This window comes from Penicillium paradoxum, assembly GCF_028828445.1.
Source record: "Penicillium paradoxum strain IBT 22861 chromosome Unknown utg000002l_segment0_segment0, whole genome shotgun sequence".
In the NCBI taxonomy this organism is placed as follows: Eukaryota; Fungi; Ascomycota; class Eurotiomycetes; order Eurotiales; family Aspergillaceae; genus Penicillium; species Penicillium paradoxum.
In genome coordinates this window covers 4,463,705-4,488,452 of record NW_026643180.1, presented here as the reverse complement: position 1 = coordinate 4,488,452, position 24,748 = coordinate 4,463,705, and the positions used below count along the sequence as shown (strand labels likewise).

The following is a 24,748-nucleotide window of genomic DNA, read 5'->3' as shown; positions in this document are numbered from 1 at the left end:
CAGTGTTCATTCAGGCAGGCATCTGTTTATCTCTTTTTGTTTCTCTTCTTGATCATCCCTGTTCTTGATTTCAAACTCCCCATGGGAGTAATGTGTAACGCGCCCAGGACTTGAGCAGGGCCGGCATCAACTTGCATTCCGGGATGGCTAATGTTTACATGTATTTTGAAACTTTGGCGTACTGTTCTTGATTTTAGGAAGGACTTTGGGAGGCTCCATTCTGCTTATGGTGATCCGATTATCCGCGAACTACTTGAGCTATTCAGATATTACATTGACACGATTATGGCATTCTCCAAATATCCCGTCGACCCGTTGATCGTTTCCATCTACCGTCTCCATCATCACTCTGCATTTCATCTATCACATCGCCTGGATTCAGACAAAACCCCTGGTTGTCCTCTATGCAGGCAACACACAAGCAATATTATACGATTGCCCCAGCTTCGTCAAAACCTATAGTACCATCTCAGCTCAAAGATACTCTAACCTTTCACATGACAATATCTTACCGGATCACAGCACGCCCCCTTCAATCCAGCCTCACAAGTGCTATAAGTCGTCGTCCCATCAACCGTTTCCTCCAGCTTCATCGCGCGCGTACCTTGAAATTCATCAGCCCAAACTCCTAACCATTTACCAAGGAGAGCATATTACATGTTTTGCCAGCGTATAAAAATCCTAACAAGGGATAGCTAACCAGTTCTTGGCAGCATAGACCCGGAGGACCGGCAGGGATGGGATTAACAGGCTTGACACAGGAGAAATCGCTCTTCACTGCCACGAGAAGCGCGAAGAGAACCATGAATTTCATCTTGGAACGAGGCTGTGCTCTGGCAATATCCTGGAATGCGAGATTTTTGTCTTGTTTCTTCGACCCACCCCGATCGACCAGGTCGATCTTCTCCACGTGTGGAGTGGGAACCACCGCAATCTCTTGAGATAGATTACTGCTGATGAAGCGTTTTCTTTTTTTTTTCTGTTGATCCACAGAAGAAAGAACCGCATTCCAGAATACCTGTGTTTCGGATATTCGGAAACAATCTCAACAACAGACGTTCCCCAATCAATGCTTAATCCCAGCTCTTTACCACAAAATTTGAGATACAGAAACAAAAGTTAACAGTATCTCAAGGAAGACACCTCGTATTAGCCCACGAGGTCGGACTAGTATGATCTTCCAGAAATGGCGTCGGCTCATAGCCATTGGTATTATGGAGATGCGCCAACTGCGTACACAGATACTCATCTTCTCGAGGCCACCTGACCAAAAACCATTCTCGTCGTTTGCCGTGCTGGCGAAGGACGTGGACGGGGACAATTTCCTTATCTCTGTGGGCTTTGTGGTAGTTGTAGTCGTGGTGATTGACGTCTATAACGATGAAGGTACGTTCGGTGGATACGTCGATGACGAGATAGAGGATTCGGGGATCGTCTTCCCAGCCTGGGAAGACTTGGTTGACGACTTTGTCTGCTGAAGCGCGATAGTCTTGAGGGTTTAGGGCTTTGGTGTTCATTCTGATCACGATTCGTTTTGGGGTGTTGGATTCGAGGATTTGGGTTCGGATTTCTGAGATGTCGGGCATGGTTGCTATTTATTTGTAGTTCGAGGCGGGCTGAATATGGAGAGAGATGAAGTAGTTTCTAGGGAGTGGTGTATAAAAGAGTGGCAGGAGGATCTTCTTTGTCTGATATCACACTAGTACGAACAAAGGTGTGCCATCTTACTACATCTAGGCACGGAGTCCTCCGTACAATACAGGGATAAAAGCTACAAGCATTTCGCTATTCTCTGGAAATATAGACTTAATACTTTACCATAATGGAGAGAGTCAGTCCAACTCCCCCTAACACCAGCAACTATACCGGACCCTTAGCGCCCTCCAGTCCGAGCTAATAGCCATCATCAGAGCAGGGCGGGGTAGCATATGAATGCCGTGGGCACTTACCTGGGATCCAGATCTCTGTAACAGTCTGCTGGGGGATCTTTGCCCAAGGTTGGCAATTAGTGGGTTGTTCGCAGCTGGCGACTTTCTCCACAACTTTGTCGCAGCCGCAGTCTTGGTAGTACTGATCTTCCCAGTGACACATCTATTCAGTTAGCATAAGGTACTCTATTCAGTAGGGGATAGGAAGTTGACCTCACCTTTGCGATAGTTTGAATATGGTTGAATGATTGGAGTAGACTAACGGGGGGAGAGATGGAATGTATGTAGAGTGTATATAGAGGATTGCAGATGCCGGCTGAATCGATGTTGATGGTGAATATTCTGAGAAAAGGAAGACGGGTTCCAGCTGGGGGTTTATATGCTGATTCATAAAGTGTGCTCCAGTCAATGATCTCTATACCCTACTGTACTTGGATGAATGGGAGGCAAGTCCGACAAAGCCATCACAATGGAACAAAGCGTGGCTCTTCTGAAGGTATCGCTGAGTGTAGCATCACAACAAAGACCAGTGTCAACTAGAAGAAACCTTGTGCTCATAAAGATAATTTCTTTCACGCAGATAATCGCGTACAGCTCTAAAGGTCTAGAGCAAAGGATTGAGTGGGTTGATGTAATAATGGCGAGACCACTTGTCGAGATACAAAGGAAAATTCACAAAGCAACAGCCTTAGAATTAAGACAATAAATGCATTGAGATAACTCGATCTGCCAAGAAGCAAACCGATGATAGGACAGCAATTAACCCTCTGAGCCTGAAATATAGCATTCAAACAGCCCACTAGGGGCACTGGATTCTGCAGTAACTAAAGGCATAGACAATTCGAACCTATCATGCATTTCATAAAAAGGATTATCGATTCAAAACGAAGCCTACTTGCGTGCCTCCAGGGCAGCTTTGATAGCTATTGAAAATGCATTAGCACCTTTTCATCTTATCAAAGAGACAAAGTAAACTTACCATCGCAAGAAGTCTTAGCATCACCGAATAGCATTCGCGTACCGGGCATGAAGAACATGGGGTTTGGAACATCCGCTGTGAATAAAATATTAGAAGGCGTTTTTAGGAATAACGACGAGAGAAACTTACCATATCCGCTGGACATTCCACGCTTCATCACAATAACCTCCTTACTCTTCCATGCGTGGAGGACAGGCATGCCGGAGATAGCAGAGTCTGGCTCCATGGCGATGGGGTTCACAGTATCATTGGCACCGATGACGAGAGTGACATCGGTGTCAGAGAAGTCTTCATTGATCTCCTCCATCTCCAAGACGACTGTATCAACTGTTAGCAAATAGGCCGATAAACAAGAACGGTAAATGACTTACTATCGTATGGAACAGATGCCTCAGCAAGCAAAACATTGCATTGGCCAGGCATTCGGCCCGCAACAGGGTGAATGGCAAAGCGAACGTTGACGCCCCGGGAACGCAACAGGCGAACAATCTCCGAAAGAGCATACTGAGCCTTGGCAACAGCCATACCATAACCAACGACAATGATGACATTCTCAGCACCTGACAGAGCTTCCACTGTGTCATCGATGCTAGTTTGTGTGACTTCGCCCTCAATCTTCTTCTGATTCTGCGCCGCAGGACTCGAGATACCACCAAAGAGAACATTTGCCAACGACCGATTCATGTTGACGCACATAATGTAGGAGAGAATAGAACCGCTGACACCAATCAAAGAGCCGACACTGGTGAGAAGTGGATTGTCGAGCATCAGACCCTCGGCCACGAGGGCGAATCCGGAATAAGCGTTCAACACCGTGATGACGACAGGCATATCAGCACCACCAATAGCTGCTGTCGTGGTGAATCCCTTTAGGAAACTGAGGATGGTGCTTGCACCCAGACAGGTAGCTGCAATTGCAGGGCTTCCTGGTGCCATTGTAATGAACGCTCCCATGGTGGCAATGTTACTGCCCAGTAGTGTGGAATTGATAACGTGTCGGCCAGGCAGGATCGTCGGCCGGGAGGACATGCGTCCAGCCAGCTTCAGGAAAGCGACAATAGATCCAGTAAATGTGACACCACCAATCAGAACACCCAGGTAGGCGGTCGTCAGGTGTAGAGTTGTAATATCGCCGATATCGGCCATGACACTTCCAGCACTAGTCAGAACAGCAGCCAATCCCACCACCGAGTGGAGAGCAGCAACCGTTTGGGGAAGACCTGTTGGCGTGATGCGACGGCCGATCAAGCCTCCGATCACAGCTCCTGTTCCAGCAACCGCCGTAAACTGTGTAAGCGTTTCAGGAGAGAAGCCAACCGCAGCCAATGAAGCCAGAATACCGGAGACTACTCCCAGGATACCAAAGATATTGCCTCGTCGCGCGGTTTGCTGCGATGCTAGCCCAGAAATTGAGCCCATACACAAAAGTGTGCTAACCAGATATCCAGCTTGAACCAGACCAGACATGCCTGTGGTAGCAGCTGCGATGAAGCCACCGCCAAACACCACAGCAGGCACGGCGTACAGCCACGGGTACTCGGGAGGATCAGTTGGACGCTTGAACATATCCAGCATACGCTTCGTGACCACAAAGCCGCCGGAAACATTCACAAATGCCAGAAGTACAGAGGCAGCGCCGAGATATTCAGGGATTGTAGTCGGCACATAGCCTCCTCCCATAATGAACAGTCCGCCAATACCGACCATACCCGAAATAGCGTTGGTGACACTCATCAGCGGCGAGTGGAGTGCAGGGGCTACACCCCACACGGCGCGATAGCCGACCAAGCCAGCAAGTCCAAAGGTCATCATGTTGCCCATAAAGATTGGACCAGTTGCCTTTCCGAGAGCCAAAGTCGTGCCCATTGCGCCTGTGACCGCAGCCACATCGCGGGTTGCCTTTTGCCATGGCGTCAAGGCCACTTCCTCCTTCGCCGCGACAGCTTGTGCCTCGGGCTTTGGGGTTGGAGGTGGAGCAGCCGGTGCAGCAGGGGGAATGATCTCACCGTTCAGGGTTACAATAGAACCACGCACGACTTCATCTTTAAAGTCAATACCAAACGACTTCTCCTGGGGAGCCATAGAGAGGAGGTACTTGATGATGTTATTCGAGTATAGCGTGGAAGATTGAGTCGGGAGTCGCGAGGGAAGATCCGTGTAGCCGATGATAGTAACGTCCTTGTAGCTGCTCAGCTCCCCGGGAACGGTAGCTTCGCAGTTTCCACCTGCCTCTGCCGCAAGATCAACGATGACAGAGCCAGGCTTCATTGCAGCGACCATTTCCTTGGTGATGAGCTTCGGTGCGGGCTTGCCGGGGATCAGGGCCGTGGTGATGATGATATCAACCTCTTTAGCTTGCTCCATGAACAGTTTCATTTCAGCTTCGATGAATTCCTTGGACATTTCTTTAGCGTATCCACCCTGGCCTGAGCCATCCTCTTGGAAATCAACCTCGATGAACTCGGCGCCTAAAGACTGGACTTGCTCGCGAACAGCAGGACGGGTATCAAAGCCACGAACGATAGCACCCATGCGACGGGCCGACGCGATTGCGCTCAAACCAGCTACGCCAGCACCAATAACGAGAACCTTACTTGGGGGAATCTTTCCAGCTGCAGTAACCTGACCAGTCAAGAAGCGACCGAAGTGGTTAGAAGCCTCCAGCACTGCCTTGTAACCTGCGATGTTGGCCATTGAGCTAAGAGCATCAAACGTTTGCGCACGAGAAATCCGAGGAATGCGGTCCATTGCGAAGGAAGTAACCCCACGAGCTGCGAGCGCATCAACGAGGGGCTTATTCTGGAGAGGGTACATGAAAGAGATAACCGTCGAGTCTTTGCGTAAAGCCTGAATTTCATTGAAGGGGCCATCTGATTGTGGGCTGCGGACCTTCAAAACAATATCACTCTGAGACCAGACTGCATCCCGGTCGACCATTGTCGCACCGGCCTTTTCGTAGGCATGATCTAGGAGCTGAGCCCCCTCGCCGGCACCGCGTTGGATGAGCACACGAGAGACTCCCTTTTTCAGAAGAAGGGCGACATTTTGCGGGGTTATTGCCACACGGCGTTCCCCAGGAAAAATTTCCAGAGGGACTCCCACAGTCAATGCGGAGTATGGGGTGGTGGGCACGGACTCGGAGGGAGGTGACTCAGGCGAGGTTGTAGCAGTTCGCTTGGAAATAGAGGACCATCGCGGCTGGTAAGCGGACGGACGTTTGTTTTGCGACGCGAAGAAAGTAGCTTGTCGAATTTGTGAATCTAATTTGAAAATTTTTGGTCAGAAAACAGTTCGGTGTGCTCAAACATGTCGATTTGGAGAAGCTTACTCGACGTCACAGCAACAAATGATTTCCCCGCGCGAGCAAGGGACGCTCCAGCACATGGCCGTAAGGCCGACCGCAGGGATGCTGCACACATTGCGAGTGATCCTGCAAGTTACACGTTATGCGTCTTTGGCTCATCTATAATATGGCTATCGGGCCGAGGGACGAGAACGGCCGGGTACCGCGTCCAGTCCGGACTGAAAGGCGTCACGCGAGAACAAAAAAGACGCTAGAGAGCTTCGGACGAAAGACACGAACTCAAGGGCAACGGTAAAAACGCAGCGGAGGAAAGAAAGAAAAAAGAGTGAGGAGAGGGACATGAATAAAAGCCCCGATTCTCGGCACAACGTCCAAGCAAAGAGGGGAAGCGGCCACGCTCAGATTCCCACCTTGCGATGAAACCCCTCGCTTGAAATGCAGTGCATTTAGGCAATTTATGTGGCACTGTCTCTTGTTGAATCACAGTTCTTTCCTGTCATGAACACCCCATGAACGCCTCATCAACGCGGGGATGTCGGGGAAGATCGACGCGCCGAGCTTCACATAACGTACACCCGGTGTCCGGAGTATACTTGAGAGAGGATGACGGTTTTGGATTCCATAATTAGAGGGCTCTTTTACTCACTAGAGACGATTTCAAGGCTTTAATCGAGTTACTATTCCATTCATCAGCGTGTTCATGGGTCTTTGATACATAGACTTGCCACAGAGGCAGAGCAGAGTACAACTGAAAAGGAATGTCAATCTTGAAGACAGCCTTTTTCGCTCAAATTTGAAGCTGCCCTAAACTTACTCGATGAAGATGCTAAGAATATACTTGTCAACCACACAATTGGGAAATATCTTGTCTTGAAAATTCGCCATGGGCTGGTCCTAAGCAACCAACATCATCAAACCCGGTTGGCCATGGCCTCGGAGATTTTGGCTAAATCCCTGTTGCCATCGCAGTCCACATGATAATTCCTTTCCGTACGGTGTTCTCAGATTCTAGGGGCAATTCCTCGATATATTACGGAGCAGCAGCATTCGAGATATATACACCCGGAATTGAGATATCGATTGATTTATTGGGAGTCAGAACTGGAAAATGAATTCATTAAACACCAAGTCTCTCTATGGCGTGCAGACGGGATCGGGAACTGTAGTGACACCGGCGCCGTATGTGTACGGTCTTTGACAGCATCGAACATGTCAATGATGAACGAAACTTTGGAAGCTATGGGGTTAGAATTATATCATTTGATAGTATGACAGGCTCTTGGCTGGGTTGGAGATATATGAAGAAAATGGAAGGGTCGAGACTAAATTTGTAAGTAAATCACAATTGGGTAGGAAAATGGCTATCTTCACTGATTTCTTATGGAATTGCATATCCCTTCTCAGCCTCGGTACTCCATTTCCGCAGAATGGAGCTCAGAAATCCTCTCCGGATGGAAGGCACAATATTCAAGCCTCAATATGAAAAATATTAGTTTCCGAGCCCTGGCCGCTATACATCTGCGCACTGGAATGTCTACCATGTGGGTGGAATATAATAATCCTCCCAACGGTCAGACTCACCATCTTTGAAAGTATCAACAGTACCTTCTACCCCATCTGCCCCAACAGACCAGACGCCCTTTTCAACTAGCTTACGCCGACAACCCAACAAACGCTCTAAGCGCTGGGAGCGGTAGTAGTCACCACCAAAAGGCTTATATCCATGCTGAAAGAGCTCTGAAAAGCGTCCCCTATCAATAAGGGACCCATCCCTTTTTCGTGCGCCTACGCTTTTGTCCCAATCATTATTAAAGGTGAACGGAAGCAACAGCCGAAATCCCTCCACCATATCAAGGCCGTTTCTCTCCACTGGCTCGCAATTCGGTAGGCGCTTTTTCAAGTTCTGCAAAACGTGCCGAGGGAGGCGACGAAGATTGTGGGCCAGAGCGTCCCAGAGCTCTTGGTCAGAGTGAAATGGTCCACGGGGCTCAAGGCCGAAAAACAATAAGCCTGGATAGCATGGGCTTTAATCAACGCACTGAATTGAGCGTGAAGTGACAGATCGAAGCTGCTTCTTAGAGGACGTAGATACCGCTAGGGTTGGGCGCAGAGATAGCATTGACGCAGACCAAGGAAACGAGTCAAAATCAGCAATTACTTTATTCGGGCTTTTGAATGTGCTTGATGGTGTCTCGTCTCAAGAAGGCCGAATACTCATCATGACCACAAATCATATCGAACACCTGGACGAAGCACTCATTCGACCCGGCCGTTCAGACAAGAAAGTTCATTTCAAACTCGCCGATAAGAGCGTTTCAACTCAACTCTTCCATACGGTCTTCAAGCAATTGCCGAACCAAAAGAAATGCAACAAGGAGTACGATGATGATACGATCAAGGCGCTCGCTCGTGATTTTGCCAGCAAGGTACCGGAGCAAACATTCAGCCCGGCAGAGGTTCTTTCATTTCTCTTAGAGCGCAAGAAATCGCCTGTAGATGCTGTTTCTTGCGTGGAGAAGTGGGTAGCTAAAGCAAGGTATTGAGGAAAGGAAGGCAAAGAAAGCAAAGAGACAATGTATGAGGTAGATTTTGGGAGAACATTGGCCAAGAAATTGTCATAAGGGGAAGTTTCCTTATGACGCAAATTAATTAGTGTTGTTGGAGGTTTTGGGCATATATGAATGATCTACAACTTCGGAGATCAGCAAATTGTTTGTTTATCGCCAGTAGCGGATACACAATCGCACATATGCAAAGCAGCGTAGTTTTCACACATAGGCATTCGGTTCCGTGATTATAAACTCAGAGCATACCTCCTACCATCTTGTGATCGGAAGATACGAATATGACTCGATATGGGCTTGACGCTATCATGTGCAGACACTAGCCGAGCTAGATAAGAACTTTGGCCTGTTCTTCTCATCTCGGGCGCGATGGATATGATGTATGTTGCCTGGGGCTGGCTCAACCGCACAAGGCCGTTTCAGCCACTTCACGTCCTCCAGGTCAACGACGACCAAATGATGGCCTATATGGTCCCATAACATATTGCGCCACTCACTATCACAGTGAATAATTCCGTGCGACCGTAGCACAGCCAAAGCTTTCTTGCGTTTTTGGTCAAAGAAACTAGAATTTTGGTCGTTGACGACATGTTGAAGTCGCATTCCAGACCAGCCCAAGATCATCATGTGCGCCATCATTTCACCGTGGTACCAATATGCGATTCGTGGCTTGAAAGCACCTAAGCAGACGGGAATCTGTCGGCCCTGCAGACTTGTCAGGTGTCTATAGTTTTCTACCTCTGCTTGAAGACGGTGCTGCTTCTCTGCCGTAGTAGCTTTGATGACCACAGTGTATCCATGCGTTAGAAGGGTTGCCTTGACAAGGTAACCCGTTCGGCCGCGCACGTGTAATTGCTCAAATCCCTCATTTCGATTCCGCACGAGCTGACGGTGAAGTCTGCGGCTGAACTCTGCCGAGCCCATCGAATGCCTGTGACTGCTAGAATGTTGTAAGTGGCTTTGTAAATTTGGGCATTTTTTATCCAGAGTATCTCGATTGACTATGCCGCGTATGCAGTCTATGGAGCAGTACGCTCGTGTGACCTGGTTATTCTTTTCAGAATTCTGTCCTGCTTCCGTCCTACCATGTCTGCGGTCGGACTGTTGTTTGTTGCTCCTGCTGCGGCTCGATTTTTGATGGCTCGCCTGGCTACGCGCTGCTGCCGCGGTAGACGGGGAATAGGATTCTTCCTCACTGCCGCTCCCTTCCGCAGACGAGTGCTTCGGAGTCGAAATACCTGGTTGACAGCGAGCGCGGGACCGTGTATTGTGTATTTTGGGTTCTAATTTCCAGTGCGAGGGTCGATAAATTGAGGTTGGCCGGCCTTGGCTTCGCACAGTTTCGGGGATCTCCCGCAAGATGTCCAAATATTCGACTTTCCAAGTAGTAAGCTCGTCATGCGCTGTATCATGCCACTCTTGAGATGGAGCCTCGGCGGCGAGCGCTTGAAGAGTGAAGGCAAGTACCTGGCCGATAGCCGTCCGGTGGAGACGGCACTGATCATTCCCCTGCACGTCTTGATTCGGCACACATAAGTAATATTGAATAACAGTAGGATCCTCTGGAATATGGAGAAAAACAAAAGCCTCTCCTGTGCAGATGTAGCCGTCTTGAAGTCCACTGTCAATCATATATGAGAAGATCTGAGTGACCACGGCGGAGACGAGGCGGGTGGCATGGTACTCGAACGTATCGCCTTCCTGATCAATGACATCGCGAGCTAGGTCTATCTCATGTAGGCCCGCTACTAATTCTGGGATTGTTAACTTATGCGGCGCCTTGAACTCCACTGCATATACTGGCTTTTTTTGCTCGTTGGCCACGGTGTGTACGCAGAATTGGTCAGCGCGGCGATTCCGCTTTCGTGGAGTACGAGGTCTCGTCTGGTTCTGCGTGGCTCTTCTATTATGTCTAGTATTCGCCGGTCGTTGGGGCGACCGCGTGTTCTGGAGAGTCATTTGCTTAACACTGTTTTCCAGCGAGGTTTCCGCGCGGTCATAGAATGTGACTCGACCCTGGATGTCAAACTCATGTCGAAGAATTTCATTGTCGCGTAGCGCTTCGATGATTTTTTCGACAAAATTATCCACTGATTCTCGCTCAAAATTTCGCAGGGATGCTTCGGAATAGATCGGCCGATTCTGAATGTTCGTGGCGACGTAATCTAACTGTTCGTTGGATGGAAAGATTGGCTGTGTTGCGAAGGTGCCCATACGGTCGAATTTCTTCCAAATTTTCTCTTGGAGTTGGGGAAAATCAAGCCAGGGTATGATACGTTTGGGGTAAAGTCGGTTGACTGGGTCGGTCGCATCACCCTGGGTCGTAAGGGTCGCATCCGTCTCAACTCGGATCGCTTGGGACAGAGAGATGTGGCACCGATCAAGAAGCCCAAATAGTGTTGTGGGTTGCACTCGCGCTTCTGCGTCTTCTCGCGCCTGTCTCTCTTCCTCAAGCTGTCGTCGTAGTTCGGGTTGCACTCGCGCTTCTGCGTCTTCTCGCGCCTGTCTCTCTTCCTCAAGCTGTCGTCGTAGTTCGGCGATTGTTTCCTCCATTCCTATTTGAAAGACGTATTCGGCAGATGATAAAAGATACAAAGCTAGGTCGACACAGCAGATGGTCCACCGTCTGCCGGGTGGAGCTAACTATCACGGGGGAATGCACGTCTGGATGTTTACCTGCTCACGCACCTTTGGGTCCCAGTATATGTCGGAGCAAGAGGTCGGCATACCGGAAGATCAGTTTATCCTGTACATACAGTATTATGATATTAGTAAGATCTAGTTATAGGTACTCCGTACGGAGTATATCCTGTGAGAATAGTGCGTACAGAAATACAGAGTTTTCAACATCATTGATTGGACCCCTAATTTGCTGAATACGACATCAGTTGACAAAAACACAGCAAATTACAGGCCACAACCAAAACCAAGGTTCCTGTTTATAGCCTCGGGGGCTTATACTGCGCTGACATTTAAACCCTTCGATTCCGTCAATTAATTTACTGACTCGATGGCACCTAGATTGACCACGCCAGTACACAAATAAATGCGGTCCTTCTTCCAAGTGCCCAGCAAGCCCAGTCACGTAGTGAGGTCATTCATCATCTCGACCGTATCACTCGCGTGGCCCGCATTCCGTACTCCAATATAAGCCATTTGTTTCGCCGCAATGGGGGAAAGACGCAAAACGAACCTAGGAGTCAATGAAAGTTGTTGAAATGAGGTGAATGAGCTTACCTGTCTCGTTGTCTTTCTGTCTTGTTAAATAGGCTTGTGTATGCTTCAGGCTTTGGGTTTAGACCTCATGCAGCTATCCAAGGACTCTGGAAAAGTGGAGTGACGTACCCGACCTATTCGGGGAGCGGAGATCCTTTGTGGAAGAGGGTCTGTGGATCAGGCAAACTGAAGTACTCTCGCCGACAGGACCTGCAGCGATCTTTAGCCAGAAAGTACAAGGATGGCCGACCATATAATTCATGGATTTAGAATCAAGACTCGGAAATTAACATGTAGTGAAGTTTTGCTCCAGTAGCTGAGCTTGAACCTTCTGATAGATGATACTCCGGTATCGGTCCTCCCAATGAGGAAGAAAGGGATCACGTGGAGGAGGCCTTACCGCCTGGGATGCCGCAGTATCCTTAGCACCGGGGGATCCTCTTTCACTCTTTTAGATCATCCCGCAGATACCGATTATTCCATCAGAAAGCTATTCATTTCATCTACTCAAATAAATTGTTCTGACCCACAAATACCATCGGTCTGGACGCCACGATTTTGGTACGGCTCGAAGCGCCTCTCATCGAAGCCTACCGGCTTGCTGGTTGGACAGGACGAACGCCAAGAACAGAGCGGGTCGTCCGCCTTCTCGGAAAGATACCCCGTGCTTCTTTTCTGCCGCCAAGAACACGTTGACCACGTTTTCGACCCACACCAAGTCAGAGATCATTGGTCCAGATGCAGAGCCTTGGCTACCTAGGTAGGTATAACAAGACAGCGGGGGTTGCATATGAAAAATGATATTGCTATCGGCTCACTTTCCTTGGGGAGGACAAATGAATGGATCCTAAGGATACTACTGTCCGAGCAAGTGATAGCTAGCGGTAAAGTGTTGTTCTCTCAGAGCTTTCTTAATCTGCTATACTTCTATTCGATGATCGCTTCTCCCAGAACTTCATCTCAGTTCTTCTATTCGCCAGTTTGCTATGGACCTTAGCTGACCCATCCCATCAGATCAATCCCATTAAGGATATGGAAATGACATCTTTACAATATAGCTCAACTCTGCATAGATAAGTATAAAGTTATTTCTGAGCATATATCTCACGTGTCAAGGATTTAATAAAGCAACTGTTGAATCAGCTATTGTATTATATATCGAATTTATCGAAAGCCATCTACTGTATCTTCAAGAGGGCATGGTATGCCCGGAGCTAGTAGCTAGTCACACATCCATTTTCTCCGCATCAGCGAGTACTTGCTTCATCACGGTTGGTAGGCCCAACCTCCTCCACGGTCTCAACAGCACCCTTACTGTCAATGAAGTGAGTGATGCGGTCTCGAGGGAGCCATGCACTCTCAGGCATCAAGAAGTAGGAGATCAAGGCCAGGATGGTGACTCCAGCCATGATAATGGGGGCATCTATCCAGCAGGTTAGCAATATAAAAAGATTGGGGATAATAAAGACGACTCACAGTTCAAGTTCTCCCCAGTAACAGGCCATGCATAGGGCGAGAACAGGACAGCGACAACCCAGCCATTCCAGAAGACACCGATGAACTGGAACGGCTTACTCCAGCGCCCGAGACTCCACTGTGGCTTTGGGAACCGGTTGGGAGTACAGAACAATCGGCCTAGACAGATCAGACCGTATGCAGCAGCGCTGGGGACACCGGCTGCCGACACGAGGGAAGTGAAAGCAACGCTAGACGGAAGGATAGTGCAAGTGACTAGAGCAGCGACAGCCCAGACAACAATGACTGCGTTGCGTGGCTGGCCATTCTTCACGCGAGAGACCCAACCCGAGAAAGGGAGGACACCATCACGGGCAACGGCGAAGACAAGACGAGATGCGGCGATGATAGCAATTGCGGTGTTCTGGGAAGCAATCCGTCAGCTTTGAAATATTAATTGGCGCAAATGGGGTAGCTCACCAGCCATAAAGCAAAAATGCAAACGATGTTCATGAAGATATGGCCACCCTTGCCCAGAACCACAGCGTAAAGAGGTACGAAGGGTTGGGGCGAGCCAAAGCTCATGAGGGTGTCGGTGTCGGGCTAAAGCGATTGACGTTAGGGTTTCTAATGCGAACTGTCCAAGAGACCAGAAGACATACCGCACAGAACAAGAAGAGAATGATTGTAGCCAAACCGCCAAACCCGCTAGCAACGGTACTCCAGAAGATTCCACGAGCAGCAGTGATAGAGGCGTTCTTGGTTTCTTCCGCAACGTGACCCGATGCATCGAATCCAATCAGAATACCGGCAGTAGCCAAGTAAGAAAGACACCAGTTCCAGCCATCCGGGGCTCCGGTACCGTTATAAGTGGTCATGAAGGCCTCATGGGTAGTGCGGAAGCCCCAAGTTTGGGCGGTGCCAATGGGCAACCAAATCAGGTTCAGGACGAAGTCTAGCATCACGACTGCAGAAGAGAACCAGAAAACATATTTGAAGTATCGCGCTGGGGTTTCAAGAGTCAGATATAGCGGAAAAGAGTTAGAGACTTGTACATACGAGGCAAAAAGTTCAATAGGGCTGCCAGGGCAAGCAAGATCTCGGTGCAGATCCACTGGACCGCACGGAACTTGACATCACTTGAGTCTGATGGGAAATCAAGTTCAAAAACCGTTATTTCCTGAGAATGATACGTTAATCAATATACTGTGTGAAGTAGAAAAAAGAACCATACCGCAAGCATGTAGTTAACCGCAGCTTGGGTGTTGCCTATAATAGCATGAGCATCATGGGAATCTCAGGTGTGAATATGCTGTAACATACTTGCACAGAAGGTCGTCCACGCCGTTGTACTCCACCAGGCGACGATGAAGCCAAGAAGCCGGCCAAACCGGGGTCCACCAGCTTCGGCAGCCCACAAGTAGATCGAACCAGCGGACGGAGACGCCGAGCAGACTTCTGCAATCACAGCAGCCGTAATGAACGTGAAGACCATGGTTACTAGATAACTGGTCCAATAGGCAAGGTTTCCACCAGCGGCAATACCGGTGCTGAAAGTGACGCGCACGCCGCCGACAAAGTAAAGAGCGGCTGGACTAAAGTCAGTACGAATGCGCCCACGAAGTGGTCATTAATGCAAGACTCACCAAACGTGGTCGCAAAGTTCTCAAACAGAGTATATGTTCGATGAAGCACCTGTCCATTGATTCTAGTGAGTTGCTGATCTTGAATCCTTCCGATCTATACATAGCGGGACCTACCGGCTTATAGCCCATAGTGCGCTAAGTCATTTCTAATGTCAGCCTAGTGCTCTGCCTAGATACAGGATTCACAAGAAGAAAGAGCGCAATACTTACTAGCAAAGCGGCATCGTCCTGGTCCTTCTGCTCGGCCCGATCAACTTCACCATGGTCGAGGAGGTCGGCGGGGCCGGCAACAGCGTCGTGAGGGGCCATGTCCGGATCTGACGCAAACAACAAATTGATGGAAAACTAAAGAAACCGATTCTTCCAGCGTCCCCCGATCTCTTTATATCCGGAAATCGTTTGAGAAGCGGACTGCAAATTTTCTGGATAGACTTTGGTCTTTGGCGCAGACCCACCGGGCGGCTTACTGGACTCTGTGATGTAACCGACTGAGAACAAGTCTATTGTTCAGGTCGACCTTGAAGTTCCTGGAATGGGATTCTAAAGACTCCCAAGTTAGAGATTGTATCGGATGGTGAGCATTGCAATGTGCCGCGGTGAACTAAAGAGGATTGTCGGGAATGCGAATCGAATGCAAGGATCAAACCAGATCGCGATATCCACAAACGACCGAAGTTCGGAGCTGTCTGGTCCGTGGGGTGTTGAGTGGAAGGCTTGCTTCTTGTCAATTTGAGTAGATCTCGTGCCTGGAAAACCTGTAACCTGGTCTATTATGCTCTGACGGTGTATGCTACTTGCCTGAGTACCTATTTGCTAGTAACAAGGCAAATAGTGGCGCCTGCTCTAGACCAGTCGCTTGAGCACTTCTATTGAGATACATATCCAATATACCATGGCACACGCAATTGGGCTCAAATGTGGGAAAACCCTGGCGCGCTCAAGTTGTTAACTTGGTACTTACTAGGGAGTTAATACCACCGTTGCTGGCCACATGGCGATCACGAGGTAAGCCATGTGCGAGGTTCCTCTTCTCTTCGTGGCCCCGCATATCTCAAGACCTACGCGCTTGTCGCGCATTCATTATAGCAACAAGCCAGCCCTTCATTTTTGAAAGATGCGCATGACATTCAATTCAAATACTCACGATGATTCCAGCATTGTATGGATATGCGCGTCGCCGCTGGAAATGGCCACTGCCAAGCGAATGTTAGGATAACATCCATTCCAATCAATCTCAGGCCTCGCAAGATGACAACTCGTACCTGCTGGGGGACATGAAGAATCATAGCGTTGTAGTTGCCCGTCTTCCTTCCGGTCTCTACGATACAATTTCCGCAGCTGTTGTTGCATCTATTGCTGTCAACAGACAACAAGATCCAATTTCGTTTCTTGCTTAGAATTGTGGGTGGTGTGCTATCACCGTCGGTGGATATTAGACTGGGTGATATTGCTGTCTCGAAACGAACCGGAGTTTCGCCAGGCGTTGTGCAATATGACTTCAGCAAAACAATTGAATCGAGGAGAAGAGAGTACACAATTCGCTGTGTTTGCCTCATCCGGTCCATTTAACGGCACTCTCACGTCTTGAAAGTTATCATATGACGGGGACGCCTGAGTTTCGGAGATATCCATCTGATCTTTAGTTCTGGCCTTGGGAGCGTGACAGTATAGACATCCTATGTTGTTGTCACACGAAGGGAGACTTCCGTACATGAAATTTGATATCGACCTAAGATTTCCCTCGTGGAAAGGGTTACACCACGCAGTCGCTATATTAAGCGTTGTACTGCAGCGTAGCCTGAGAAGGTATGTCCAGAATTGCCGCGAGGACATGATTATCAACGCCTTGCGGATTCAGTAAAACACCGCACCGAGAATTCCATGCCAGTACCCGCATATACACTTTGTATTTGCGAATATTTCTGTTTTTGGGTAGGTCCAATCGAACAACGAGCATTTTTCTTGAGAGCCCTGGGTATGGTGAAGGTGGCTCTTAAGCACATCATAATGTCCATGCAAATTTTAATCTTGAAAGGCAATTCGTCCAATGACGGAAGCAATAAGAATGATTATACTCTTATTTGCCCGGTCTATATATATGATGCTTTATGTACATGCTGCATGGGAGCGCGGTCAAGCTAACTCCCCAGAGATGAGGAAATCAAGTTGGCAAGGAAGAGCCTTGGGGTATCAAAGAAGACGTAAGGGAATGTATATATGTCGATAATGTTGCGAGAAAAATCAAAGGAAGAGGGAGGAGTGGGCGATAGAGGATTTTAGTCATATCCAATGTCTGTTTTATAGCGTCTCACAGAGTCGACAGCGGCCTAGCATTGAAGCAGGCGAGTGAGTCGGGTATGTTGACTTTAGCCAGGTCCGAATCAAGGAAGAAGGATGTTCGTCTGAACTTCCTCCAGAGTTTGAATCCATCCCCCAGGAAACGAGCGTCGTTTGAACCAGACACCCTCGAGGGTCTCGAGTGCTTTGTCAACATTCTAGAATCAGAGAGGTTAGCAACCGAACTAGCTTCCTTTATAAACTTCGTTCAAGTCATACCCGGAAACCAAACTGCTTCAAATCCTGCATAGTCGTGCGAACGTATTTCTGCTCACTCTCAATCCGAGTTTCCTGCCCGGCAATGAAAAGCGGCCACAATATAGCCAACTGGCCAACGCCTTTGGACAATTTGCATATCAACAGCAGAATCCGACTGACAAGCATATTAATATATGACCAATCAGTGATCCAGCCAACACGCCCAGCACCAGCAACCTGGAGCAGATGGACGAATGTCGCCTTCTCATATGCTTCAATACACCCCGCATACTCGAGGACATCCGGATACGGATACTGAGCAAGACTCTCGTCGTCTAGATCCCCGAGCTGCTGTATACAGGGCGGGGACATGACACGCCATACAACCAGCTGATTGAAGATGTCTTTGTACGTCATATCGGACTGGTCGACTGTCATCCATGATTTCTTGTCCGATGCAAATTTGCTAATGAAGGCCTGCACTTCCATCAAGCTACACCATGCTTCCCGCAGCCCGACCAGATGGGGGTTATCGGGTATCGTTGACAATAAACTCGGCGTTCCGAGATTGTATTCCCATCCTCCGCCCATGGTTTTCCAGTAGTTACCTTCGACCACGGTGCCGCCCGGAGTTGCGCATGCACCCGCCACATCGAGATAGGATAGTAGGGAGACGAGGAATGGTCGGAGTGGGTGATTGGTCTCGGCAACCCTATGTGCTTCGCGCGTCGCATCGACGTTTTGCGGGTAGAAAAGGAGATTGTAGATTTCGCGAGCTCCTTTGAGATGTACTGCCCAATTCTGATGTTGGGAATCCATCATCTGCGGGATTATTAGCAGAGTAAACCACAAGAGTATGTGTGCACCATAGTTGCCATGGCGAACAAACCTCAAACAAGGAAAGCAATAAGCACGTCGCCAGATCCGTCAATCCAAGCAGCTGGGTGGGATCCGAGTATCGCGTTCGGAAACCTTTCACCACCACGCCGTATTTGCCCATTGCTTGTTGGAAATGCTTATTTCGCTGCGACCCCACGGATGTATTCGCGAGATGCAACGCGCCCAGTGCCTGCATCGCATTGACCATTGTTGGAGATGACCGGGCGAAGTCCGGGAAATATGTGCGGTAGGGATTGGCATTGTCGGCGTTGTCATAGATGATCAGGAGGGATGAGACACGATCGACAAAATGCATGAAATAACGCTCGTCAATGCGCTGGATCGATTTCGCAATACTGGTCGACGTGATAGGTTCCTGGAAGCGGAACTTGGTTTTTGGTTGTGGGCGCGTTGTGGGGGAGATGATCACAGCTTCGCAAGCCTCCTCATCGCGCGCATCTTCCCTCTTTACTGGTGGCGAGACCGCGGAAGTGTCGCTTGATTCCGGGCTCGATGTTGAGACTTTTTCCTGCTCCTCGGTGCGCCGGACTCTGGCGGTGAACTCGTTGCGTGGGAGGGACCGTAGACCTTGAAAGTCATCCGGTCTTGGGCGCCGTCGCACTCGCGGCCGAGTCGGACGCAGTTATTGCAGGCGGGAGATGCTTCGTCGCAGCGGACATGGCGGCGGCGACAGGTCGAGCAGCCTGTGAAGCCGCGGTGATGCCATCGACGGACTCGTTTCCGTTCGGGGGGTTCAGGGGGTTGTGCATCTGAGGTTTCCGAGGGTACGCCCTCGGTGCGCATCTCCATCGGGCGAGAGACTCGAGGGATAAGGAATGTGCAGGCATGGACACGGGATTAATCGAAGCCATAAATCATGGTGGCTGTAATTAGTGCCAGGAAAACTCAGTACAAGGCTCGGAATGGAGCGGCGCTAAACTGTGAAATCACCGACTTTTGGTCTTTCTCTCCTGCCACTTCGGACTATTCTATTTTGTGATCCTTATTGTTTTTTTATGCACTCAAACTAATCTAACATTACTGCGCCCTGACGATTTTCGACGCTTAAAAGCCCTACGGCCTTAGCTCGAGTTTAGTCCGAGGATCCATGCGGGGGGGGCCTGTTCTTCGAGCTCCTTGGTGATTTGGACAGAATCAAAATCGGGCTGTTCAAAATGAAATCGGACATGTCATCGCAGCATTCATCTACGGAAGACGCAGTACTTTTAACCTACTCCAGGAACCTAATCAGCTTCATGATTCGGAGACGCCAATTCCCAAGCTGCGTCCAAGCTACGCACATCGCGTGGGGCCTTGATGTTGGGATCCGCAGATCCTACCCAGGACTAAAGGCGAGCCAGAAAAGATACCATAGATCACCGACTTCAAAGATCAACTAATTGATTGTCGACATCGTCCAATGTGTGGAGGATTGTCATCCCGGGAATTGTAGCATGCTGTCAGCTTACCACCTAAAAACGAAGTAGAGCAATAGCCGGCGGCATCACATCAACAGTGGTGCCACGAGCCATTGGCACTGCTGCAATAGCGCATGGGAACACCAGAACCCCAGGAGCTTCTGGAAAAGTATTGACACAGAGTAACCAGGTCAGGATTGCCCCGAACAAACCGCATGAACGTTTCAAGTTTGATTCATCGAGACAGCTCAAGTGTCAGGCATGAACCTTGTCTTCCTTTTGCTGGAACTGCAAGGATCGGCCACGCGTCCTGCGAGTGGCTTATGCACAGCCTGTCACATCTCATTGCCTTGGCTGATCATTAGTCTTAAAAGGAACAAGTGGGATGTAGACGATGATCGGCCATCAAGGTTATACATGCTTGCCCCTATGGACGGGATTCATAGCGGAATCGCTTGGCAGGAACTGCTATGAAGCCATGGCATGACTGTGATTCCCGAGAGCAATATCAAGTCGACATAAAGGCTATAAGAATTGTGCATAAAGTCGATGCGGGGAAGGTACATCGGCTTTCGCTCCGAGCTTCAGGTCGGCCAATGACCCTCCGTCATATAGCCTTCTGGAGATATTTAAACCACTGGTCGAGGTCTTACTCTTCGTCTGTACTTCGAATTCATCTCAACCGGTCTCTTAATTACTGAACACACATAATGTCCCAAGGCTCAAGACTTCAAGGCAAGGTTGCCATTGTTACCGGTACGAGAATTGTGTCCTCACTCTTTGCTATTCTTTGCATTGTAGCATCTAATCTGTCTTGTTTCCCCAGGCGGCGGCTCTGGATTTGGCGCAGCAATCGCTCAGCGCTTCGGCGAAGAGGGCGCCAAAGTCATCGTGACCGATATCAACGCGGAGGGCGGCGAGAGGGTTGCCTCGCAGAACCCTTCCAACATCATCTTCCAGCGTCAAGATGTCACCCAAGAAAATGATTGGAACGAAGTATTGGACCTGGCCTTCTCGAAGTTCGGCCGTCTCGATGTGTTGGTGAACAATGCGGGTACTACTTATCGCAACAAGGTGGGTTGATCTATTCCGGCCATGATGCGGATCCCTCATTAACTGTTTACTCATTATAGCCCACATCAGAGGTCACAGAAGAGGAATGGGAGCGCGTGTTCAAGGTCAACGTGAAGAGTATCTACCTCGCGACGAAGACCGTCGTGCCTCGTTTCATCGATCAAGGCCAAGGTGGCTCCGTGATTAACATCTCCTCCACTGGAGCTAGCCGGCCACGCCCTGGCTTGGTCTGGTATAATGCGACCAAGGGGGCAGTCACCAATGTAAGTGCTAAGACGTGGTCTAGACACTGTGTGGGATATACAACATAGCGCTTACAATTCATCTATACAGGCCACCAAAGGTCTCGCGGCGGAGTACGGCCCGCACAATATCCGATTCAACACCGTTGCTCCTCTCCTTTCTGGGACTGGACTGTTTTCAATGTTTACTGGTATGGAGGATACCCCCGAGAATCGAGCGAAGTTCATCGGAAATGTGCCGCTGGGTCGCTTAACCGAAGTGGAGGACATTGCCAACATGTGCCTGTACCTGGGCAGCGATGAGGGTCGGTTCATCAATGGCACTGAGATGGTGATTGATGGTGGAAAGAGCGTTTAAAATGTGTTGGAGTCAGACAAGGCATATACCTATGTTGTAGATAGAGAAACCAGATAGCGTTGTCCATTGTCAACTCCGCATTACCCCGCAGCGACTGGGGACGAAGTAAATAAACGAAAAGCCGGACTTCTTGCGCCTTCGACGTTGATCAGCTTAACTTGGTGAACATGCATATATCCATTCCATGCTCAAACCCACTGGTTTTGATCTGAAAATGATATCCAACTTCAAATCCATCCCGGTCCTTGACCTATCCCTCGCCAAGTCACCCGCAACCCGGCCACAGCTTCTCCAGGAACTCCATTATGCCCTCACCTCCATTGGTTTCCTGTACATCAAGAACCATGATGTTCCACAGGAAGCTATCACAGACCTAAAGGGTGCCCTCCCCACACTATTTACGCTCAGCCCGGCCCAAAAAGCGGAAGTGGCCTTACACAACTCCCCCCATTTCCTAGGATATAGCCAAGTAGGCTCAGAAATGACTGCCGGGGCCGAAGATAAACGCGAACAGTTTGAATTTGCAACCGAGCTGTCCGATTCATGGCGCGAGGGTCTCCCTCTTTACGAAAGGTTGAAAGGACCGAATCAGGTATCGTAATCCTCCGCAGCCTGTCGGCCATCAGACCCAGAAAGACTATATTAACCAACATTTATAGTGGCCATGTAAAGACCCATGTCTTCGAAGCATCATCGAGAGATATATCCACGAATTAACAGATCTCGCCGAGCGCTTCTTATGTTTAGTCGCCGAAGCACTTTCCCTGGACCCGGATACTCTCTTCTCATTTCTCTCAGAGCAGCACCGTATCAAGCTCGCTCATTATCCAGCCTCAGATTCGAGTCTGGTCGATACTCAAGGAGTCGGGCCGCACAAGGACTCATCTGGATGGTGGACGTTTCTTCTCCAAGCATCCCCACCAACTGTGAAGGGGCTACAGGCTCTCGACAAAGCAGGCGAATGGATCGATATCCCCGCTATCGAGGATACATTCGTGGTGAATATCGGACAAGCCTTCGAAGTAATTACTCACGGTGTGTGCAAGGCAACGACACATCGCGTATTGTCAGGTCCGTTGGAGAGATATAGTGTGCCCTTCTTCCAGGGTGTGCGGGGGAATCTGACAAAAGAGGAGGCACTTGAGACTCTAAGGGGCCATTTTGCTATGCAGAAGATATCTCTAGAGGCAGCAGAAGGAGTGAGCGTTGACTCCGCCTTTTTGAGAGGCAAGTATGATACCTGGGGCGAGTCGCAATTGCGGACGAAAATCCGGAGTCATCAGGATGTCGGGCGGAGATTTTATTCCAATGCGTTTGAGGCTTATATCCATGACGATATTTAAAGGCAAATCTCTAAGCAACGTTTGTTGCAGACCATGGAAACTCGTGATTACCCGAACGTGCAACTCTTGGACTCTAGGGAAGCTTGGCTTGGAACACTGGAACACAACTGTAGAGAACGGCCATGGAAACAGCCAAAGCCGCTATGGGTTATTGCGATCGGCGCGGAACAGCAGGATCGCCCAAATGTGCAGTCCGCACGATGTTCTACTCCGTAGATCTGCTACAGCTACGGAGTACGCATCGCTTAGGCAGGGGATACGTTATCCAGCGATGAGACACTGCACGGAGTTATGTTGGCCATATTTGCAAAGATGAGAGCAAGGGGTAGCCACATAATGAGTGGCTGGAATGTATCGCCGTCAAAAGATACTGGCAGTGGTTCGGGTGACACGACTCCATGGTGGTATCTGAACACAATGCTCACGGCTCACCTGCTCTGTAGGGAAGCTGCATGGCAAGGGGCCCCCACACTGGAAATGTTAGTATCTCGGTAAGATGCTTAGATTCGGTACCACCGCATGCAGAAACCTTCGAAAGTTGCTTCAAAGGTGAGAAATACTCCGAATACTCATTTGAGGTGAGTAGTTGTTCGGGCACAACCAAATCCAAGATATGAGTCTAATTCTAGCCTTGCGGACATCTGGTCTCAGTACGTCATTCAAGATGCCAGTGCAACCACTACAGTGGTACGCTGCTTCTCATCATTTGGTTTATTTCGCCAGCGAGATGGATGATCAGCAAGAACAAGCATGCAGTAATCGATCGACATTCTGCAAGAGGCTGCAAATGCATCTACAAGCTGCAGCGTAACAGAGCAAACTGATACATCATATTGAATTAGCCCGATACATCCGAACTGATCAACAGTATAGCAGTGGCTGGCTGATAACAAAGACGGTGAAATCATCCAGCTCCTTGGGTTAAGTGGTATGCAGTTTTTCGCGTCCACGGACATGAAGAAGTACATGATGTAAGACTAGCCCCAGACTGGGCACCCGGATAGCGAGCAAACCAGTCTAAAGCGATATTAAACAACTATCTATAAAAGAGGCCTAGCATCGCGGCTCAGTATCAGCAACCCATCTTCCCCATCCTTCTCTCGACTCAATTCCCCATTAACCATTCAACACAAACTACCAAAATGAGATTCTCCTCCTTCCTCTTTGGAGCTCTGGCTTTTGCCGTTTCTGGCGTCTATGCCTCCTCGGCCTCCCAAAATGAAGATACGGACCTTTACTGCTTACAAGGTAGCTGTGAAGATGCCACCCCGAAGGATTGCTCAGTCCTCGGAGATAATTGGGTATGTATTTCACTGCCTCATGAGAGACCTGAACTAAATCCTAACATGGTGAATAGGTCTCAACTCCCGCATTCGATGATGATGGAAACATTGTGAGTCTGGACTCTTATTATTTTTTAAATGCTGCCAGTCACTTATCCTTAATAGCTCTGCTACCAATGCTGTCAAGAGGAGGAGGAAGATTAGATTTTGTCGTCCCTGGAATGACTGATTTTGCTAGCCCCGGTCTGGGTTGAGAGAACTGAATTAAATAGTGGCATAGGTAATGCCTTGGAGCCGCTATCTTCGCTGGTAATACAAGTGTCCTCCTCCCATCACTTAACATCATTAGTATGGTGATCTAAAAATATTATTTTCTCCTTGATGCTATTAACTGCGTGTCAATACTGTCCAAGACGAGATCATGACATGTTAGTAATTTGCTATTTCCACCAACGATTCCATTGAAGTCCAAGCATTATCAATAAAACCTCGACCGCATTACCTAGGTATGATCTATGTACTCT

The 24,748-nt window shown here is 49.1% G+C and overlaps 9 protein-coding genes across 9 annotated transcripts; 4 read left to right on the top strand and 5 right to left on the bottom strand.

The window, feature by feature from the left end:
• Positions 1-1,130: 1,130 nt before the first annotated feature.
• On the bottom strand, positions 1,131-1,586 carry N7457_001587 (uncharacterized protein; the record flags this gene model as incomplete). The annotated part of the gene is made up of 1 exon (XM_057172633.1): positions 1,131-1,586. One exon carries the CDS (start codon positions 1,584-1,586, stop codon positions 1,131-1,133), a length of 456 nt encoding a protein of 151 aa, XP_057036536.1.
• Positions 1,587-2,819: 1,233 nt separating this feature from the next.
• N7457_001586 (putative nicotinamide nucleotide transhydrogenase) lies at positions 2,820-6,326 on the bottom strand (the record flags this gene model as incomplete). Its single annotated transcript, XM_057172632.1, has 5 exons — positions 2,820-2,851; positions 2,908-2,982; positions 3,037-3,225; positions 3,279-6,167; positions 6,236-6,326. The coding sequence occupies 5 exons, from the start codon at positions 6,324-6,326 to the stop codon at positions 2,820-2,822; spliced, it is 3,276 nt and encodes a 1,091-aa protein (XP_057036535.1).
• A 2,104-nt stretch (positions 6,327-8,430) lies between these two features.
• Positions 8,431-8,754, top strand: N7457_001585 (uncharacterized protein; the record flags this gene model as incomplete). The annotated part of the gene is made up of 1 exon (XM_057172631.1): positions 8,431-8,754. The coding sequence occupies one exon, from the start codon at positions 8,431-8,433 to the stop codon at positions 8,752-8,754; it is 324 nt and encodes a 107-aa protein (XP_057036534.1).
• A 327-nt stretch (positions 8,755-9,081) lies between these two features.
• N7457_001584 (cell envelope integrity TolA family protein) lies at positions 9,082-11,328 on the bottom strand (the record flags this gene model as incomplete). Its single annotated transcript, XM_057172630.1, has 1 exon — positions 9,082-11,328. One exon carries the CDS (start codon positions 11,326-11,328, stop codon positions 9,082-9,084), a length of 2,247 nt encoding a protein of 748 aa, XP_057036533.1.
• Positions 11,329-13,238: 1,910 nt separating this feature from the next.
• On the bottom strand, positions 13,239-15,401 carry N7457_001583 (putative amino acid permease; the record flags this gene model as incomplete). The annotated part of the gene is made up of 10 exons (XM_057172629.1): positions 13,239-13,414; positions 13,468-13,870; positions 13,927-14,049; positions 14,109-14,452; positions 14,506-14,626; positions 14,681-14,715; positions 14,770-15,036; positions 15,093-15,141; positions 15,207-15,227; positions 15,303-15,401. The coding sequence occupies 10 exons, from the start codon at positions 15,399-15,401 to the stop codon at positions 13,239-13,241; spliced, it is 1,638 nt and encodes a 545-aa protein (XP_057036532.1).
• A 2,072-nt stretch (positions 15,402-17,473) lies between these two features.
• On the bottom strand, positions 17,474-19,316 carry N7457_001582 (Zn(II)2Cys6 transcription factor; the record flags this gene model as incomplete). Its single annotated transcript, XM_057172628.1, has 4 exons — positions 17,474-17,587; positions 17,649-18,449; positions 18,517-19,003; positions 19,057-19,316. The coding sequence occupies 4 exons, from the start codon at positions 19,314-19,316 to the stop codon at positions 17,474-17,476; spliced, it is 1,662 nt and encodes a 553-aa protein (XP_057036531.1).
• Positions 19,317-20,634: 1,318 nt separating this feature from the next.
• Positions 20,635-21,598, top strand: N7457_001581 (SDR family oxidoreductase; the record flags this gene model as incomplete). Its single annotated transcript, XM_057172627.1, has 4 exons — positions 20,635-20,680; positions 20,751-20,998; positions 21,058-21,261; positions 21,332-21,598. The coding sequence occupies 4 exons, from the start codon at positions 20,635-20,637 to the stop codon at positions 21,596-21,598; spliced, it is 765 nt and encodes a 254-aa protein (XP_057036530.1).
• Positions 21,599-21,812: 214 nt separating this feature from the next.
• On the top strand, positions 21,813-22,941 carry N7457_001580 (isopenicillin N synthase family dioxygenase; the record flags this gene model as incomplete). The annotated part of the gene is made up of 2 exons (XM_057172626.1): positions 21,813-22,190; positions 22,258-22,941. The coding sequence occupies 2 exons, from the start codon at positions 21,813-21,815 to the stop codon at positions 22,939-22,941; spliced, it is 1,062 nt and encodes a 353-aa protein (XP_057036529.1).
• A 1,142-nt stretch (positions 22,942-24,083) lies between these two features.
• On the top strand, positions 24,084-24,428 carry N7457_001579 (uncharacterized protein; the record flags this gene model as incomplete). The annotated part of the gene is made up of 3 exons (XM_057172625.1): positions 24,084-24,242; positions 24,299-24,334; positions 24,390-24,428. The coding sequence occupies 3 exons, from the start codon at positions 24,084-24,086 to the stop codon at positions 24,426-24,428; spliced, it is 234 nt and encodes a 77-aa protein (XP_057036528.1).
• Between the last annotated feature and the right edge of the window lie 320 nt (positions 24,429-24,748).